Source organism: Linepithema humile, chromosome 1, assembly GCF_040581485.1.
Source record: "Linepithema humile isolate Giens D197 chromosome 1, Lhum_UNIL_v1.0, whole genome shotgun sequence".
NCBI lineage: Eukaryota > Metazoa > Arthropoda > Insecta > Hymenoptera > Formicidae > Linepithema > Linepithema humile.
In genome coordinates, this window is record NC_090128.1 from 32,391,948 (window position 1) to 32,411,538 (window position 19,591).

Genomic DNA, 19,591 nt, shown 5'->3' on the forward strand with positions numbered 1-19,591 from the left:
TGAATTATTTTACCACTTAATTTCCCCCGCGGCGCATTGCTCGGAAATTAGTCTGACAATGAGGGATGTGGACACCATTTCAAATGCAAGCTCAAAATTGACATTATCAGAATAACAACGGTTTAACAAAACTGTTAAGCATAATTAGAATTATAATAGCATTCTGACAAACGCCGAAGAGAGGCCCATATTATTCTTAATTAACACTGTCAAGCATTATGACGGCTGTTAAAATGCTCTCAATATTTAGTGACATATTTAATATGATACAAAATACGTAGCGAACATATAAAAAAATACTTGATATTATTAATAACGTAACACATATATTCTATCGCATTTAACATGCATTCTTTATTTTAAAAATACTATTATTCTTGATACTTCTACGCATTTTGATATAGTAAAATCATTCGTTGCGCACAATCAATCAATGCATTTTCAATTATTTAAAATAAGTATGACGATATGCTTATGTTTACATCTTTTATCTTCTAATAAATAGCGTGCATGTTACTACGCAATAAAAGACAAAAGAACTATTAATTTTACAAAGCTGGATTAACTGTGATAATCTTTGCTACTTGCCTTCTCTAATATTAAAATAGAGTGAGATTAACAATCGTACGATACACATTCATAAAAAAAATGATATTCGCTTATTTCCTTAATTTATGAAAAAGATAAGTCATATTTTATTATAATATTTATATATAAATTAATATGGCATCGCTGAAATTTGAATAAAAATAATTCAACTGTAATCGTTAAATTATCTTGAAGAGATAACTAATTGTGCTATGAATATTAAAACTATAATATTAGAAAATGAATTGACAAATCAATTATAAAAGAATTATGGATCAACAGATAAATTATAGATAAATGCAATAAAAAATTATTATCTTATAAATATAAGTAATAATAAAATAAATTCAAATAAATGCAGAATAAATGTTCAAGTAAATGTCAAAATAATATAATATCTAAAAAATCTGTCTTGCATAAAAACTACATTATGCTAAAGTCTAATCACAGATCTGTTAATTAATAATCATTCAAATAAGTCATAATTTATTGGTGAGCATTCCCAAAATAATTACTGGTCCTATCGATACGCTATTTTCGCCAAGTCCTCTCCATGACAAAGCGAACCATCAAGGACAAAGCCATGAGAAAGATGATGACAGCCGCTGCAGCAAGGATAGCACCATATCCTGTTAAAAGTTATTTATCTTAGATTCTCCTTTGTCCATCTTTCAGCAATTTTTAACAGACATGATGCTAAATAATTTCAAATAGATATTGTTAATTATATTTAAATTAAACTTAATCTATCGATGATGTAATTGAACTTGTGCTTGAACTACGATAAAGTTAAAGCATCATTTAAAAATTATGCCTCTTGTTTATTATCAGTGCAAGAATTAAAATCCAAAAGATATCTACTTATATTTTAATATAAGCAGTAGCGTAGACAAAATAACAGTTTGTTGTTCAGTTTCTGTTTCTTCTACGCGCATCGTCGTATGCATTTTGAAGTTATACAAATTGATGCTACGGAGATACGACGAAAATGCTGACAAAATAAAGACAAAAAAAATTATACGTATTTTAATTGTGTAAAATTTTAGAATTATATAGTAAATAGATTTCACTGAAAGATGCGTGGTATAAAAAATTGTTTCAACGAGATGCTCACTTCGTGATTTCGTATCGTCGACTTTCTCCGCAATCTCATTGTCTGAGAGCGATTTTGCTCTCGGCATGTAGGAATCGAATTTGAACCTGTAAGGCGTTAAGGGCATCGGGTGTGACGCGTGCTGGCCGTCAATCTCCTCGAGATGGAAAGCCGTAGCTGGAAGGGAAGCTTGAAAAGGTGTCAAAGGAATTTCCACTCTGCAAGTTTCCCTATCCGGGGAGTACAAATCGCTGAATGAAAAAAGTCCATATGGCCAGCCGACGTGATTTGGCGGCGTGACTGCGCTGTAAGGCGGCGGAATTGCAGTGTAAGGCGGCGGATCGTCATTATCTTGATTATCGTTTACGATAATCGAAGGCGACGCTATCACGGCAATCAGATCGCTTGAGGCTTCTCCGATCTGTGTGTTACGATCTAATCTCGGAAATTTATCCTGAGACATCAGCCTTGACGACGAGATGTCACCTTGACATCGCGTGCCAGATTGTAGTCTCATGCATGGATTTGACGTGTCATGGTGTGTATCCGCTAACAATTGCTCAGTTTCCGGACTTGCCGGGACATCTGCAATTTAAATCAAAACATACGCATCTTTCACGACATTTTTCTAATCTCTATTCAATTGTTCCAAAGTGAATGAAAGTTTGCTGAAATAAAACTGAACATACCCAAACAAAAATTTATATTGCTTACATCATTAAGTTTTACTGTTTAAAAAATGAATACTATACTCATATAGAATGTAAAATAATTGCAAAAATAATCTTATAAGTCGCATAATAAATTTTGTCAATCGATTTAGACACAGCATTCGTAGAGTACAGCACTCAACTAAAGACAGCCTATACAAAGATTTTTAAATGTTTATTTATGCTAATCAGTTTGGACAAACACAGACGCGAGTAAGCACTGTATTGAATAATATATTTTTCTAGTTTGCTAAAGGACTTTTTTTAATGCTATTTATAGATATTTTTAAATATTTTTAATGCTATCATTTGTAAATCTCACGACAAAATGTAAAATTTTATGAATCGATTAAGACACAGCAATCGTAGAGTACAGCATTCGGCTAAAGAAACCTATAGAAAGATTTTTATATGTTAATTTATGCTCATCAGTTTGAACAAACACTGTCGTGAATAAAAATTATATCAAATAATATATTTTTCTAATTTGCTAAAGAATTTTTTTTAATGCTGTTTATAGATATTTTTTTTAGATATTTATAGCTGTTTTTAAATATTTTTAAAGCTATCTTTTGTAAGTCTCACGCGACAAAATGTAAAACACGGGCCGCTCGAAAGATAATCGCATGCACGCTATATGTAAATTACAAGATTAACTTTAACTTACGACATACACCAATAGCACAGCATTACGTCGACAAAATTTAAATTATTGATGGCTCAAATATTTTTCTGATTACAAATGCGTGTGTGACGTAAGTCATAATCTCGTGAAACATGATACAAACAACAACACTACGACAACCATAATTCAGTTTTATATTCTTTTTGTTCCAGTCGATGCACGACTTCCTTGTTTTAGACGGATACGACTAGTCGTAAGTTTATTATGCGATCTTAGTATTTGATATCGTACGAGTATAACTTTGTATATCCGTTGCATGAGCACATACATTGCATGTATAACCACCAAATGCCTTGAAACTACTTTCATTCACGAAGGACAATTAGACGATTTAGTAAATACGCAACACAAGAGCTTCTATTGCTAAATTTTTGTTTTGAAATTCATATATACACATTAAGATAATTTGAATACGTAAACTTAAAAAAAAAAACATTAATTTTTTTCTGAAATTTTTATCATCATATTTATCATCCGCATCATTGCTTGATTATGAACGCGCAAAGAAAAGAGAGAGAAAAGGAGAAAGAGAGAGAGAATGTTTTTGACAATCATTTCGTAGCGCTTTTGGTACACGAAAAGAATACTTTTGCTCAAAAATTTAAAAATTAGGTCAGATACAGATACTGAAAATAAATTTCATTGAACTAAATTACATTTAAAATTTATCAATAGCACTTAAAAATTATCAACGCTCGAAACTTTCTACAGTAATATGAAAAAGACTAATAAATTTTTATATTGATAAATTTTGATCATTCAGCAAAATTTTCAGATCTGTATTTAGTACAATTTTTAGATCCTTCAGTAAAAGTTCTTTCCGTACGCATTACATGGTTTGCCATCAGACTACTCTGACAATGAGATAAAGAATATATTTAGCGCGAAATTATACAATAATTTTTTACAACGATAAACGGCTAATAAATACGAAAAAAAGTATAGTAAGTAATACAAAAGTTTTCAAATTGCGACTTTTTGGTATTTAAACGCTGACGCCGGTTATTGAACGTTACATGTAGATATCAAGTCCTTGGGAGTCAGCAACCGATGTATTACCTTCACACCGCTAAAGCGCAGTGGCGCTGAAGAAACACTTTCTATTACCGTGCACCGTGCACACTCGTAAGTAGTAACGTGTGCCGAATTCCCGCGCCTCGCGTTGCGTCAAGCATATGCGTCCACTTTAAATGCGCGTTTCACCAAACGCACCGGCCGCTTTCCATTTTGTGCGATTCGTAATGCAATCTACTCGCGATTAAATAATATTGATTTCTAGTATAAGACAAGAACGGTATATTTGCATACGTAACATTTGCATAAAAATGTTTTGATGTATATCTATTGGTTAGCAAAGAATTATTAGATTGATTCAATGAAAATTCTCTTTCTAGATATCAGAGCATAAAATTGACACCGTCAAAATAAACAATGTGAAAACTAGAAAATAAATTTTAATATCTTTTAAACGGGAATATATAATATAACACAGATAGTTTATATAATAAAATTTCTCATATTTGATGTGCAGAATCTTCTCACTACTTCACCTTATATTTAACAATATTTCTCTCATAAGCCAGACGTTTTAAAAAACTCCACAGTAAAAACAGTAACTTTTAACAATTCTACGGAATCTTATTGCACAATATCGCACACACGATGTCACTCAAGATTCGACTGTTACATGCGAAGATCGTAAAAATTACGAAAATCGAAATTTACGCAATCGAGACAAATCGCGAACACGGCGAACCGGTTTGCTTCTCTCGGACGTCAAAATATCAAACGTACCCGACAAAATGCACTAGATAAAAATTTTACGGTAAATCTATCGTGCGCGCATACCTTTTCCAGCGTTCTTCAACATTTCTCTATACTATGCGGTTCGAGCGACGACTGAACGACGAGAACGTCGCGAGTTTTGCGTGCGTCCGTGATACGACTGACAATCACGACGATACACTTGTCGTGCGAATGTGTACACTCACGCATGTACGCACGCACGTATGCCGATCGGAAACCGATAATAAGGAGACGCGTCGCGATGATGGCGTTTGAGACAACTGAACGAACGGCGCACACAACACGCAGCGAAACTACAATCCACAGACCAATCGGTGAGTGATACGGACACGATGAGGGGGCAAACACGTGACTAGCCGTACTGATTCCGTAAGATCGCGGAGAACTCCCGATGACCGCGAAAAATTTCCAATGACCGTAGGCGTTGAAGGTTATAAGCACGTTAGCTTTCGTGTAAAAGGACTGAATGATCTCACGGATCAAAGATCGATAAATTAGAAAGTCCATTTGTGTTTAAGTAGTCCTAACAGACACACACAAGTTTCAATAACAATAATTAAGTCATACCGTCAAAAGTTGAATAAATAGCTAAATTGTCAAATTCAATGTTAAACATTCAACATGAATCGCGTATGTTTGTAAATCGATTATCACTATTGTCATTCTCAGTACAGTAATTAACTTTACGTAATATGATAAACAATCAATGATAATGATGAAACTTTATATTGCAAAATATAATTTTCAATTTGTTACTTATTCGTGTACCAAACAACATGAAATCACTGAATAAGTTTAATTCGTGTTAAGGTTGAATAAGAAATAGGTTAAGGTTAATGGCCGGTTTAGCGAATGACCTTAATGTAAACTCCGTAATGAAAACTCCTATTATACAAATAGTATTGCATAAATAAACGAGCAACGGACGCTGCAAACTTTGCGTCGCTGTAAAGCCTTTCGTGCAATAAATTATATACTGATCAAGATGTTGATGCAATTAAAAACAGTTATATTCTGAAACATGCGTAGCGCGTGACAACAAAATAAAACATTTAAAAATAAAATTTTTACAAAATTTCAAGTCTTTACAATAATTTACATATAATAGAGTTACTCTGCGTCATAATCACCAATTAACATCAAATACCCGGAAGAAAACTTAGAAATGTGATCAATAATATTTAAATCACTGGCAATTACCTATTTGACGTAAATTGACAATTGATTCAATAATTATCGTGAACGATAAATAAGTAAGCAACACATAAACAGTCACTTCTCAGAATATTGAAATGACTTTTTTGTGCTTACTTTAGTTAGACTTAATTTAAATGTATTTATCGCGTCGTACTAGCGTTTGCATTCTTTGGAATATTCCATTAAATTTATATGACAAAATATAGCAGATATGTCTTTATATCGCCTTAGTATTGTCATCATATCTTATAATCAGACAATTATGCTTACGATGAATAACACACCTTGAATACTTAACCGAATATTCACAGTTGACTTTGACATAAGGTGGAATGCAATCGGGACGTGTTTTTATTTCCAGCACAGCATGCGTAATTTGATCTCACGTTGACACGAGATAGCGATAGTATTCATAAAAGCTTATTTCGCGAATCGTGCCTGGCATGCGGTTCGCGCGATACGAACGGTGCACACTTCGCGGATACGTGTTATCTGCGATTACGTGTTTTGCGTGTCCTCCACCAGCAAAACGATTCCACCGGAATTTACACAACGCTCGTTCGTCGACCTGGTCGTTTTACGATCGTCGGAATGAGCCTGCCGTGATTTCTCGCGGATTCGATAAGACTCGACCTATGCCGGTGAACGACGCGACAATTTCTTGAGACCAGGTGCTATTCTCGTACGTTTTATTTCCGGAGACACAGTCGCGTCGTAAACCGTCGACTACGGAATGTGACATCACACTTTCGCAATATGCTAAGGTGGCAACGGTGAATAACTGACCCATTGCAGATAATTGAACGTAGCGTGAATTTTCTGTCGCGAGTCAAGTAAGGACAATTTCCATTGACCAAAAAAATCCAACTTGTCATTGTTATAAAGAACGTAGCAACTTTATAAGCAGCATGAAAATTCGACTAAAATAAACCGCGTGATAACACCATAACGGAGTAATATTAATTATAATAATTACAGTAGCTAATAGAGATGTGTTCAAAAGTAACGAAAGCCGTAAACCACCGAAGAGCCCTTGTTATTAAGCACAAGTCAGCCTATATCGCCGACGGTTTATCATACAGTGTGTCATTAAAATTATGATTATGAAGGTAGCCCTTAATCTCAGGGTGACTTCCAAAACGATCTCTCTCGCCTTTACGGGACGTGGGTGGTAGTGCAGCGGGAAAGAGGGAAAACGCACTTTCCAGGAATGTCGGTCATAAAGGTAGGTTACTACCGAGACGCTACGACTACTTCGCCTGCATGAAACTGCTCTCGTGGCTCATTCGTATCCTCCCTTCTTTCCCTACGCACCGTATATATAACTTCTCACGTGTATACGTGCGGCGTGTCCTGCGACCGTCCAGCGCGCAGAACGTACCTATTAAAGTTTGACGTCGTGCCTGCGCGCATACACGATGAACCGACCATATTCGGGGAACATAAACCGGAAACGATGACGAGTCGACTAGAGGAAGGAGCTATACGCTCCGTAAATTAACCAATTAGGTACTTCGCAAAAGCGTACACTTTGTAATTAAAAATATTATCTCAGGTCGTTTTGAAAATGCTCTAATATACATTTGCTAGTAAAGAGTATATAATTCATCAGCTAAAATAAACAGGTTTATTAATTTTATCAATTTTATCAAAATGGAGTTGTTTGAGCATAAAGCTCTTTTTAGCATAGAGTTTATTTAAAACTGAAGATTTTCTCGTTTAGCGGCGTTTCTGAAGCGTATTACTAGATCCGCAACAAATAAAACCACGGGACAAATAAATCTATTTTTTCGCTTAGAAATGGATTGTCGTCGCGGTGCGTTCTGCGCCAAAATCCCTCATCATCGATTTCCATTCTTCGCAACTAACAACTTTGCAGCGCTCTTGGTACGGGCGAGCGCTACAACCGTCGCGAAACGAACAAACGAACGAACGAACAAACTGTTTAGCTACAAAGGGCGAGAAACGGAAGCCTGCACTCGCACATTCTGTAGCAATTTTGCGAAGTTGCGGCCCAGGTACACAAACCCGACGTTCCGGACTGTACGGGCAGATTAGATTTGGCTTAAGAGTGGATGAACTGTCTCCCGCGATAAAAGCAGGCAATTCCGCGACGCTCGCTAACTTCGACACGACTTGGGCGCTCGGAAAATAATCAGCCGCGGGGAATTTGAGCTAGTGGTCGTGTCGGCGGGTCGCGACATAGACAAACCTTCTCTTGCTTCTGAGGAGCTGTTACCCATGGCAGCCCGGCGAGAACGGATCGTCTTTGTTTTTGATGGAAATCGCAAGATTGGTATCGTCGCTCGACTGCCACCCGGTATTGCGCTTCATGGCGACGTCACCGCCGTAGTGGTCGTCGCCTTTTATTTCGAGGGAAATTAACGACGACCGCCGAGTAATTGTCGGGCGTTAAGCTCCCGCGGAACGTAATTACGCGGGGACAAAGAGCGGTGCACGAAGTAAATACGAAAACGCGGCCGCGGGACGAATTTGTCGCGGCGCTTTCTGAGACGACGAAACTTCTTCGGAACTCTGTCGTTGGCTGTTGTTCCCGTTTGTGTGGATCTTGAAGTTTTCTAACTGGCGAAAGAGCGTCTTCTCACAACGAGCCCGGCCGGACAATTAATAATTTAAATGATAGCAGTGTCGACACAGCCGCAAGAAATACGATAATGTAATTCCTAAATAAGTACATATAAACATCGTTATACAAAAAAATTATTCTTTTATTGATAAATTTTGACAAAAATTTTTTCTTGAATAGAATGTGTAAAAACTAGAATAAAACAACATAAAATCTACCCAATTGGTTGATTCCAAACTAAAAAATTATTTTGGATGTTACTTTTTATGTTATAATAAAACAGTACAATAAAATTAACATGTTATTTTACTCTGTCCTCACCAAAAAAATTTTGCCAACTTTTTAGAATTTTATATAAATGTGATAGTATTTTCAAAAAACCGCGATAACTATAATAAATAACACAGGTCGATATTTTTAGACTTTTTGTCTGCTGTTTAAATATAATATACCATTTTCGATGTATTTTTTTACGTTGAACACAAATCCGGCCACAAAATTGTTCTATCACTTCAGGTTTTTGAGAAAAGTGTGGTTAAAAATGTCAAAAGTGACGTTTTTTAACATTTTTATAATTTTTTCGCTGGTAAAGTAAATTTTATTTTTTACTTTCGTTCACGCTATCTTAAAGTGGCAACTTTTACCTTTAAACTCGATTTTTTTTACACTCCATACGATTTTTTTTCGCCGAATTAACCTCTCCGCTGTTAAGTGAAGAAATGTGTTAACCTCTCCGCTGTGTTTGTATTTTTACAAATTTTGGTCCATTATATTGGATCGGCTATTTTAAATTTTGAAAATCTTATTTCAGATTCGAATTCAGTGACCTCAAAACTCTTCATATTGAAAAATCATCATCCAGTTCTGAAATTTTGTTTTCCAACTACATTTTTGGCACAAAATGTTCATCTTCGTCTGACAGTGGAGAGGTTAACTCAGCGAAAAAAAATCGTACGGAGTTTCAAAAAATCGAGTTTAAAGATAAAAGTTGGTACTTTAAGATGACGTAAACAAAAATAAAAAATAAAATTTACTTTATTAGCGAAAAAATCATAAATATGCCAAAAAACGTCAATTTTGACACTTTTAACTTCACTTTTTCTCAAAAACCTGACGTAATAGAACAATTTCGTGACAAGATTTGTGTTCAGCGTGAAAAAATACATCGAAAATGGTATATTATATTTAAACAGCAAAAACCATGTCGGCCAGTGTAATTTTAATGAAAAATTTTAAATATTAAACGGTTATATTTGAAGTTTTTTTGCTGCTAAATCTACTTTTGTACGTAATTTTGCTGATTAGCTCAAAAATATGCAGATAACGGAGGATCAATTGTGGTGATTACTTTGTGGGAGTATGCCCATTGCCAGTAGCTTTCGACGAGAATTAAGCGTCGTGGTACCGTAATTACGGCGAGAGCAAAGTGCGAGATACGTGCGGTGTGCGCGTCGAAGCAAACACAAAGATATAATGGCATGAATTTGTCGCGAACCGGCACGAGCGCGTCGTTGCATCTGTTATCGGCGGCCATTGCAACAGTCGCGCGCCGACTACAGGTGGGACCCGTGGCTGCAATTTAAAAGTCCATTTGTTCCTGGATAATGTCAGGAAACGCCGACGCCACCGGTACGTGAATTTTATCCGAAAAATATTGAAACTGAAAATTGTATACGAGTTCGAGCACGTAACAAAAAGCGTGATAAGTGCAAAGTTCATGCAAGAAGGCCATAAAAAAAAAATAGAGATAAACAAGTCGACATTTCTTAAAATATTCTCAAGACCTCAATGACATCATTAAACTAACAAAAAATAGAAATTATATGTGTTAATTTATACTTATTCATATTTATACTTATATAAACTTCATGTTTATATTATAATATAAAAAACGTAAAAAATTAAAATTGTTTATGCTTTTTTGATGATTATTTATATTTTGCAATGCACTAATTATTCTCAAATACTCTTTACTCAAAAAACAATTAAAGTATTTGAGAGATAAGACTTATTTTAATTTACAATTAGTCAGTTTTGTTACATTATAAAAATATCATGATTATAATCTTAATATTTATGCAGACAAAAAAGGTTCTTACTAATCAAGAAGCTACCGCGCTAAGCTCGTAAAATGTGGGTCGCGCTACAATTAAGTAAAAGAGCAAAGTTCTAAGAAGAGAGAATGCGGGTAATGCAAGAAATGAGCACACCAATCAACTTACAGTTACAGTTGTGATCGTCAGTGGCTGAAAGATACGCTTTGTCTCCTGCTAATATATTAAATTAAATCTGATGTTAACACTTCGCTGCGTAGTATAATATACAACAAGAAATGCTCAAAGCTGAATCATTAACCATAGTTTCTAAAAATAATGTATGTTAATTATCAAAAAAAAAATATTGCATCATCGACCGAGAAAAAGTTAACCGGATTTCCAGAACAGCTGTGCTCTAATTGTGTAACGCATATAAACGAAAGTCATGATATGACGGTGTAATATATTTTACGCATTGCTGAATATGTAGATACTTTAGATTACCTTTCCATTAATAATTCGTGCATGTTTTATCCAGTTTCTAAATATTTTTCCATGATGCGTATACATCAATATTTAGATACACAAATTTAAAATCGCGCGATCACATGCGCCCATATCGATCAGAAGGATGTTTTTTCTAATATCCGCAGACGTATTCGTTATACGTGATATATTTATTTTTTCAGCGAGGAACCGTAGTTGATATTAAATTAAATACACATTTGTACAATTTTGCAATTCCAGAAACTGATCCCGGCGAAATCCATAGCAATCCGGGAAAAACTCCGATTGACGTTCTCTGTGCTTTCAACTGTTCAGCATCGTGATATCATCATACCGCCACCACCAATTTTTACAATAAATAAACAATTTCTCTCAAAAACAAATTTTTTTCAATTTGCTTGACATTTATAACTAATAATAATGATAATTAACTTATACGGCTTTTCAAGCATTTTAAAAAAAATTTTTTTATGTAAAACATATAATATGTAGAAAGTTTTATGGTAAAATAGTATCGGTTTATGGTAAAGTTAGATAATCTTACGTTTATGATAAAGCAATAGTTAATCCAAAAAATGTTTTGATTCCATAACCACCACCATCAGTATAAAGTAGCCTATCAATAGTTCTTTACGACTGTTGCGTCACTATTCTCATCGTTCTGTGAGGCGTTCAAAGTGGTTCGCGTAGATGCTTGCGCATGTGCGGTTATTTATGCGACCTTCATCAGACTAGTCTAATGAAACGACTCCATATGTGTGTCTTATTTGTAAGAACGAAGTAACGGCCAGTGTTGTACATATTCATCCTTTCAAAGTCGCGCTCATTACTCTTCGCTCGTGACGTCAAATATAAAAAAAAACATTATTCATTGATCTCGATGCATGCGATTAAGTGTTCTTCGGCAATTATCAGCAATCAGACGCAAGAATTCATAAATTTTCTTTATGAATTGTGCTTATCGTGACTTCGCGTCTTTGGACTGACTCAAGTTGAAGTTTCAGTGTTAAAAAAAAAAAAAACTTTATATTTATATAAAATAAATGCAAAAATTACAAATATAAATCTGTACATTCTACAATAGCATTTAATTGTCGTACATTCGTTAATATCACTGAATCCAATTATTACATGTGGCTGGATGTGAAATGTGTTTTTACTGGACAAAACCCGGCAACAGCGTTTGTTCATGCCTGTTCTGTGCATTCTCGATTCTAGCCTTGATGGTATTTCAGTTTTATGGATCGGCGAATCTAACCGCGTAGCAGCAAGTAGAAATCGCTAAGTTGGCAGATGACGGCTTTCCATGCGCAAACATCCCGCGAGATAAACGCGGAAGAGCTTGATGGAATTTGCGCGTCCGTGAACGCTCTGATTTGCATGTATTTCATAGTACACGTAAAACAGATGGAAAGACGTGTTTTGAAATTATGATTTAAATAACGAATCGCAAGAGTTAAACGACCGTGACTGCTGAAACGTGACCTCACTATTTTCGTGGTAAAAAAATTCTCAAATAGCATTAAAAATAATATATTGAAGCGACTGTGACTGCTAAAATGTGAATTTCCTATTTTGCATTTCATAAAAACAGGCTAACACGAAGAAAACATAACGCTAATTCAATAACAAATGTTGGCATTACTATATTCCATTCATTGCTCACTTGTGCAATCGCAATTTTTATATGTTGTTTTATTTTAACAAAATACTTTACTAAATTGTGTTATTAATCCAAATTATATTATTTTTTTATAATTTGTAATGTATTTATATTATGAAACAGTTTAAGAAGCACGATACTTCAATACCAAAAAAATTGATATCTAAAACAAGAATAGCTGAGCGGTATAAGTTGCTTGCACAGATCGGAATTCTTCGCTATTGCATTGCGCATGTCCAAGATACAATCACTGATCATTTAATATTAATGACACGTACATAGTAAAGATAAATATGTAAAGAATGATTCATAATGCATAAATTTAACTTCATAAAGAGATGTAAGAAGAATATAAGTATCTACAATGCAGAAGGTCAGTGTATGCACATTTACTAGATAATTTAATAATATATATAATATATATTATTATTATATGAATATAAGATTTATTTATTCTTCAAACAATATTTTTAATTTAGAGTCTAATCTTACGAGTAATGTTTGCAATTGAAAGGAAATGAAGACTCTTTCTTAACGAAGAATAATTTGTTGTGACGTAATTTGTTGTATAAAAAGTTTTAAAAAAAGCAGGCGGCAAACTATTATTACGATGTTCTTGATCTCGCAAACTGTGATCATTCAACTTTACACTCTTTTTTTAAAACCTTGATTATAATCTCAACGCCTTATAGCTATAATGTCTAGCTATTTTATTGTGTTTGCCTAGCTTCTCTTTCTTTTGAGAAAATTTGTCATTAATTGTACGTTCGATATCACGACAACGTTGTGTACACGATGATATGGCTGTAGCGAATTACCGTGGATGTCACATTGCCATTTTGCTTCCTCGCTGACAGAAACCACCTTCACACCCGGAAATTATGTGGCATGAATTCAGTGCCTTAGCGTTCGACAGCCTGTCTGAGTACATTTTCCGGTGCGACACGTTAGACGCCGAAGTCTCACGGAAGCACAATCTCTGACGTTTTAAGATCGTATATTACCGTGTTACACATACGGGAGTTACATATGACATTTTCCGTGTCACGTAAATCGCCATGACAAAATGTGAATTTAATTATTTTGCCTCCACTTATAAATTATAGCAAAATTCATAAAAAATGTTTTATTATTCATGATATTTTTTAATAAAAAACAGAATCATTTAAAACAAATGTTTATAAAGTACATTAACATAGATGACTATGAGAAAATAATTATTCAAATATGCCTGGTTTTTATAAGTTCTTAATAATTCAATTGGTATTGACGTCTGTAATATGTGAGTCATTAATGTTATAAAGTTTTATAAAAAGAATGTAGTTTGCTATAATTGATATTAATAAGCACATGCATTATTATTTTATTGATATTCTTATTATTTTAAATATACTCATTTATCCATTAATAGAAATTATATTATATAAGACCTTTTCAACAATAGTTATTAGCAAAAATATTCATTTTTCTTTAAATTACTCTCTTGTACGAAATCAATCCGAAGTATATCTGATACTTTAATTTTGAAGTATTATTCACGGCGAATAAAATGGCAATTAGTCGCAGTAATTTGTTAAGTTAAATCGGAAGTACTTCAGACATAACGCAATTCCTATGCTTGTCATCAATTCTTTCGTCACGACAAATGATCAAGCACATACATTCGGCCTTTTTCGTACACTTTTATTTGCCGGCATAGGTAGAAGTTAAATTCGGTTGATGACACGACATCACGTACGTAACTTTTTTTTCATCGTTCTTCCAAACATTGACGAGTGTGAGCGACGAGTGTCACATTCGGCGCCAGGGTGACTCGCGGGGTGGCGCGCCACAACGACGTCATTCGAAAGAAAGAAACAAAAAGCTGGGAAAAGTAGAGACGAGCGATAAAACGACGTGCGTGAGCGGAAGGGACGACGAATGGGAGACGAAATGTAGCGACGCAACGTGTATCGGCAAGAAATCGTGACGGGGATGAGAGAGGGTGCGTTCGACGAACGCACTACTATGAATCGAATGACAATTCGAATTTTGCATCGTTATACAAACGGCCCGTGCATTTTTTTTTCACAGACACGCCCGGATGGCGCCGAAACCATTGATTAAACCCCGGCGCCGACCCATTTTTCCCCTCTCGCGACCTGCTCTTCTTTCTATCCGCCGACCTTTTCGATTCTCTCGCGCCACATGCGTCTCGTACGCGTGAACTTTTTGGCAACGGGATATACTCGTGTTATTGCCGCACCGATTGAGAATCACTGAGATCACTTGGCTCCGACTAATCCATAAACACGGTTCCCTCGCGTAGCGTCGCAGCAGCTATCGCGTACGCGAAGCTTTAAAGCCGAAAGTCGACACTCGATAAAATACGAACGCATCACATATCGCTCGCGAGACTTTTTTCCCCGATATCGACATCGCGATGCTTTACGTGAGAGTATGACTCGATCGGATAGCGATTTGATGAAATGAAAATAAATTTCCGCTATAGAGACGGCAAGGCAAACCAATGTTCAAGGCAAACCAGGTTCAAAAAATGAATACGGCTTTAATAATAATGCTTGTTTGATTCCAACATGTGGCAACTTATTCTTTCCATCTCTTTTATTTTATCTAACAAAATTTCATTTAATCATCTTCTTCCTTCATCACAATAATACATAAATTATTTTGCTAATTGCCGCTAATTGCTTTGTATCAATAAATATAAAAGAAAAATCAATACAATAATGAAAATAGTAAAAATAAAAAATTTTTTTAAATATGATTTTACATAAATGTACAATGCCTCTATATTTTTTTTCTATCATATTGGAAAATGCACACGCATGTCTGATTATATGCAGAGATGACTTCGTCGCCAAAAGAACAAGTATATTCAAAAAAGATAATGCAGAAAAATGAATGTGACGAAGGAAGCACAGAGCTTTTTCTACTACAACAGCCAACACCCATCGATTTCGTCTATCCATCGTCTTCTGGACAATCTTGTGATAATCCTTACGTAACTCAAGCAGCTTATAACCCATCTTATAAACTGGCCTTGAATGATATTGTAGGTTATAGCATTAACGAAAATAACGACGACAGCAAGATTAACGAGAAAAATACATCAGCTGAAGCAAAAGATACCCGCATTGGTCAGTATGCGGAAATATCGATAAAGAATAATCCTTTTATGTAACTCTCACGTGGATTTAATTATGAATAGCAATTCTATATATATATATAATTGCTATTCATAACTTACAATTAGACAGAATATATTGTAATGCGCCATAATACAGCTCATTATGTATTGTACATTACTTTATATATACATGCACATTGCAATATATTCTATCTAACATAATTTTTTTGTTGTTTTTCAGAAACCTGTATAACATACTGTATCATTGGAGTAGTAATTCTCATTATTACTGGCGTAATTATTGGAATTGTGTATTTCCTAATACAACATCCAAAACTCGCACATGCTCTGCACAAGGCGATAGAAGCTGAAAAGGATGACAAGGACGCGTCGTCGCTAAAAAAAGTCACAGCAACCGCAAATGAATTAGCAAACAAGACTTCAACTTTTAAATCATCCTACGACAATGACGAACGGAGCTTCTAACTTAATGTATACGAAGATTGACATTACCAAGATTTGTCTTCGATCATTTGATGTAAATATAAAATTGCATAAATTAAAATAATTTTTTTAAGGCAAACAATTGGGACGTATATGAAAATAGTAACATATTAAAAATATAAATATGTTTTCAACATTAATTTCTGGTCTTACATTGTTTAATATTTTGCTATGCAAATTATAGATTGATATAATACTACAAGTTAGGACATAACTTAATTTCTCTCAATTATACGGAATATTGCTGACACGCAGTTAAACTTCCCGCTCTTTCAATATTTCTTTCAGAAGTGGGAGTGATAATACTGGTAACTGCTGGTAATAACGTTAATACAACTGCTCACAGACTGACACGTGCGTGGTGCTTGACAGTGACAACTCATCAATAGCACAAAGCTATATCATTGATAACTAAGAACTGTGTTTTTTTGTTTGGAAATTGGAGATTAGATGCTGTGATACAATTTGTTTTAAATTAAAACTATCTAAATTTTGTATGAGTTTTCTCGCTTAATAACTAATTCCATATATATTTGTGTATATTTTAATAACTGGTAAATAGAAAAATTTTATTTTCACCTATTTCACACAAGCTATTTAAACTGTTATGTGCATAATATTGATTGATTATAAATAATCGTATATTTAATAAATATGTGCACGTGTTTAAATATTTTGAAACCTTTATAAAAACTTGTAAATTGGTGAATTACATAATAGTAAATTGTAAACAATTCGAAAAATTGATATTAAAGCAATGTTTGTATCAATTGTATTGACAAATAGTATTTGTTGAATAAAATTTAAAATTGCGCAAGAAAAAAGTGATTTGTCCGTAAAGGCTGATAATGAATATGACGCTTAAGTTATCTTTAGAACGTTGATATGTAATCGCCTTGCTAACTGAAACCACTAACAAGCACTTGACTTTTACTCAAACATTTTGAGGACGTGCAACATTGAAAAAATAATTAAATTGTAAAAAAGCCAAAATATGTAAAAGTGTAAAATTTTCGTAATTATTGTGGTTTTGCAGGCAATGTATGAAATATATATGCCTGGCTACATAAGTTTGCACATTACAAAGAATCAGTAACGTTATCGTCTTTATAAAAATCAACAATATATAAGGTATAAAAACAAAATTTTCTATATTTATATTTATATGTGTTTCATTCGTTATCACTCATCCACATAAGATATATGAAATCAGAGTTATATCAAAAGTTAAATAAATTACAAAACAAGTATTATTTGAAATTAGTACCTATATATACATTTTTTTCATTCCTTATCAATTATAAAATTTGTTTCTTTCAAACGGACAATTTTTTTCCTGAAACATGTTATCGTCAATGAGTTATCAATTTTTCGTAATGTGAAAAATGAATTCCAAGATAAAAGATAAATAAAATTTGGAGTATATAATCTCAATAAGATAAATAAAAATAAAAAATAACTGCATATAACCTGTGTATATATCGCTATTAAATCTTTGTGAAAAATTTTTGTAGAAAATTTGAATACAAAATTTTTAATCTGTATTACTGTTTTCATCTCCAGTAACACTTTCTGTAAATTAAATCTTTGGCCAAAAAAGCCTTATTTCATTTCTTCATTTAATTATATTTAAGATCTAATTTAGAACTCTATGACAGAAATCAAATTTGCATGATAGACAAAATTAAATCATCACAGATTATCGATGAGATACATACATTTCATTGTAACAAAATATAATGCTTCCAGTTAATGATATCAATATAAACAGGAAATAATAACAAAAAATTAATGATACATATCTGCTATATACATATAATATATCTATATAAAGATAATCACAGAGAGAGAGAGAGAGAGAGAGAGAGAGAGAGAGAGAGAGAGAGAGAGTTTTGGCATTGAAATATCTCAATTAAATATACTATCGCAAGAAATATTCTAAGTACTTTTTTATTCACAACCACACTGAATATGTTCAATATTATTAACGATAATATGTTTGAAGAAAAAGCCATTCGTTTCAAAGAAACATATTTTAATAAGAGAATAAATGGGATACGTATATTAATAATTCTAAATAATAAATTAAAGTATAACACATATATAATTTTAAATTTATCGATAATTACATAAAAACGCACCTCTATCAATTTTAAAATTTATAAAACTTTTAATTTAAACGTGATCTTACGCACTTTGATGCAATTAAACAAAATGTATTTATATAGTTATTATGATATTATATTAGAAATCTTGGTCATATATCAAATATGCGTGTAAATAAAATTCTCTCTAAATAAAATTATAAGTATTTTTACTATTATATTACATATATTCGCGCATTATACTGATCGCACTATTAATCCAATGTACTTTAAGTATCTATTTTTTTCTTTCAAGAGGATATTGATATATTTTCTTTTCTTTTCAGATTCTGAAGCTATATCTTGACGTGATAATTCAGCAATCATGCATCACGGATCAAATATTTATACTATACATTCGCCGCACAATTCGGCACCGCCGTCATACGCAGAGGCGATGCAACAACCGAGACACAATTCGGCTGACCACATAACATCATACAATCAAGAATATTCGCAGATGCCTAGTTATCCACATCCGCAATCGAATAATTTTTATTCGCATGTCCAGCCAGCTTACGACACAATGTACACGACAGTACCGAATCAACAAATTCAAACTACGAGCACAAGTGCTCTCACCAATACAGTGACAGTAACAGGCTCGAGAGGAGAGAAGCGTAAGTTCAGGTGAATTATAAACATCAGTTAGATATTGACATTTAAACGTAAAAGATAAACAATAACGATATTAACTTCATTTTTGGAAAGCAACTAAAAAGAATATTTTATTCAATTTTAAAACTTTTGAAAAATTAATCATTACTTCAATAATTATGTAACATAAACAATTCTGTTACATTCAAATAAGATATTTTTGACGATTACTTTTGATATAATAGTTACAAGACAAATCTTATTGATGCATTAAATATTGAATTTAGAAAGTTACATATAAAAAGATATCAATTTGACTCCAATGCTATAATAAATTTTTTTTT

The 19,591-nt window shown here is 33.5% G+C and overlaps 2 protein-coding genes and 1 long non-coding RNA gene across 6 annotated transcripts in view; 1 reads left to right on the forward strand and 2 right to left on the reverse strand.

The window, feature by feature from the left end:
• LOC136999427 (uncharacterized) overlaps positions 1 to 19,591 on the reverse strand; it is a 220,981-nt gene that overhangs the window by 123,533 nt on the left and 77,857 nt on the right. The window lies entirely within an intron of this gene.
• Positions 330 to 5,196, reverse strand: LOC105678059 (uncharacterized). 2 transcript variants are annotated; one of them, XM_012377059.2, is made up of 3 exons: positions 4,925 to 5,173; positions 1,703 to 2,266; positions 330 to 1,217 (listed from the first exon to the last, which is right to left on the reverse strand). In XM_012377059.2, the coding sequence occupies exons 1-3, from the start codon at positions 4,944 to 4,946 to the stop codon at positions 1,120 to 1,122; spliced, it is 684 nt and encodes a 227-aa protein (XP_012232482.1). In that variant the 5' UTR covers positions 4,947 to 5,173; the 3' UTR covers positions 330 to 1,119. The 2 variants fall into 2 exon arrangements, with proteins under 2 accessions (XP_012232482.1, XP_012232481.1); XM_012377058.2 differs by lacking the exon at positions 330 to 1,217 and adding an exon at positions 1,293 to 1,579 and having other exon boundaries at positions 4,925 to 5,196.
• LOC105678060 (uncharacterized) lies at positions 11,985 to 19,077 on the forward strand. Of its 3 annotated transcripts, XM_067348191.1 has the most exons (7): positions 11,985 to 12,709; positions 12,996 to 13,245; positions 15,719 to 16,012; positions 16,244 to 16,540; positions 16,795 to 17,060; positions 17,543 to 17,637; positions 18,938 to 18,982. In XM_067348191.1, the coding sequence occupies exons 2-4, from the start codon at positions 13,185 to 13,187 to the stop codon at positions 16,486 to 16,488; spliced, it is 600 nt and encodes a 199-aa protein (XP_067204292.1). In that variant the 5' UTR covers positions 11,985 to 12,709; positions 12,996 to 13,184; the 3' UTR covers positions 16,489 to 16,540; positions 16,795 to 17,060; positions 17,543 to 17,637; positions 18,938 to 18,982. The 3 variants fall into 3 exon arrangements, with proteins under 3 accessions (XP_067204292.1, XP_012232486.1, XP_067204293.1); XM_012377063.2 differs by lacking the exon at positions 16,795 to 17,060 and having other exon boundaries at positions 18,938 to 18,965; XM_067348192.1 differs by lacking the exons at positions 16,795 to 17,060; positions 17,543 to 17,637 and having other exon boundaries at positions 18,938 to 19,077.

Coding starts and splice junctions, on each gene's coding strand:
- LOC105678059 (XM_012377058.2), bottom strand. CDS start 4,946: ATGTTGAAGAACGCTGGAAAAG. Junction 2,267..4,924: donor GTTGAAGAACGCTGGAAAAG/GTATGCGCGCAC, acceptor TTTAAATTGCAG/ATGTCCCGGCAAGTCCGGAA. Junction 1,580..1,702: donor CGACGATACGAAATCACGAA/GTGAGCATCTCG, acceptor TTATTTTGTCAG/CATTTTCGTCGTATCTCCGT.
- LOC105678060 (XM_067348192.1), top strand. CDS start 13,185: ATGCATAAATTTAACTTCATAAAGAGATGTAAGAAGAATATAAGTATC. Junction 13,246..15,718: donor AAGTATCTACAATGCAGAAG/GTCAGTGTATGC, acceptor GATTATATGCAG/AGATGACTTCGTCGCCAAAA. Junction 16,013..16,243: donor AGCAAAAGATACCCGCATTG/GTCAGTATGCGG, acceptor GTTGTTTTTCAG/AAACCTGTATAACATACTGT.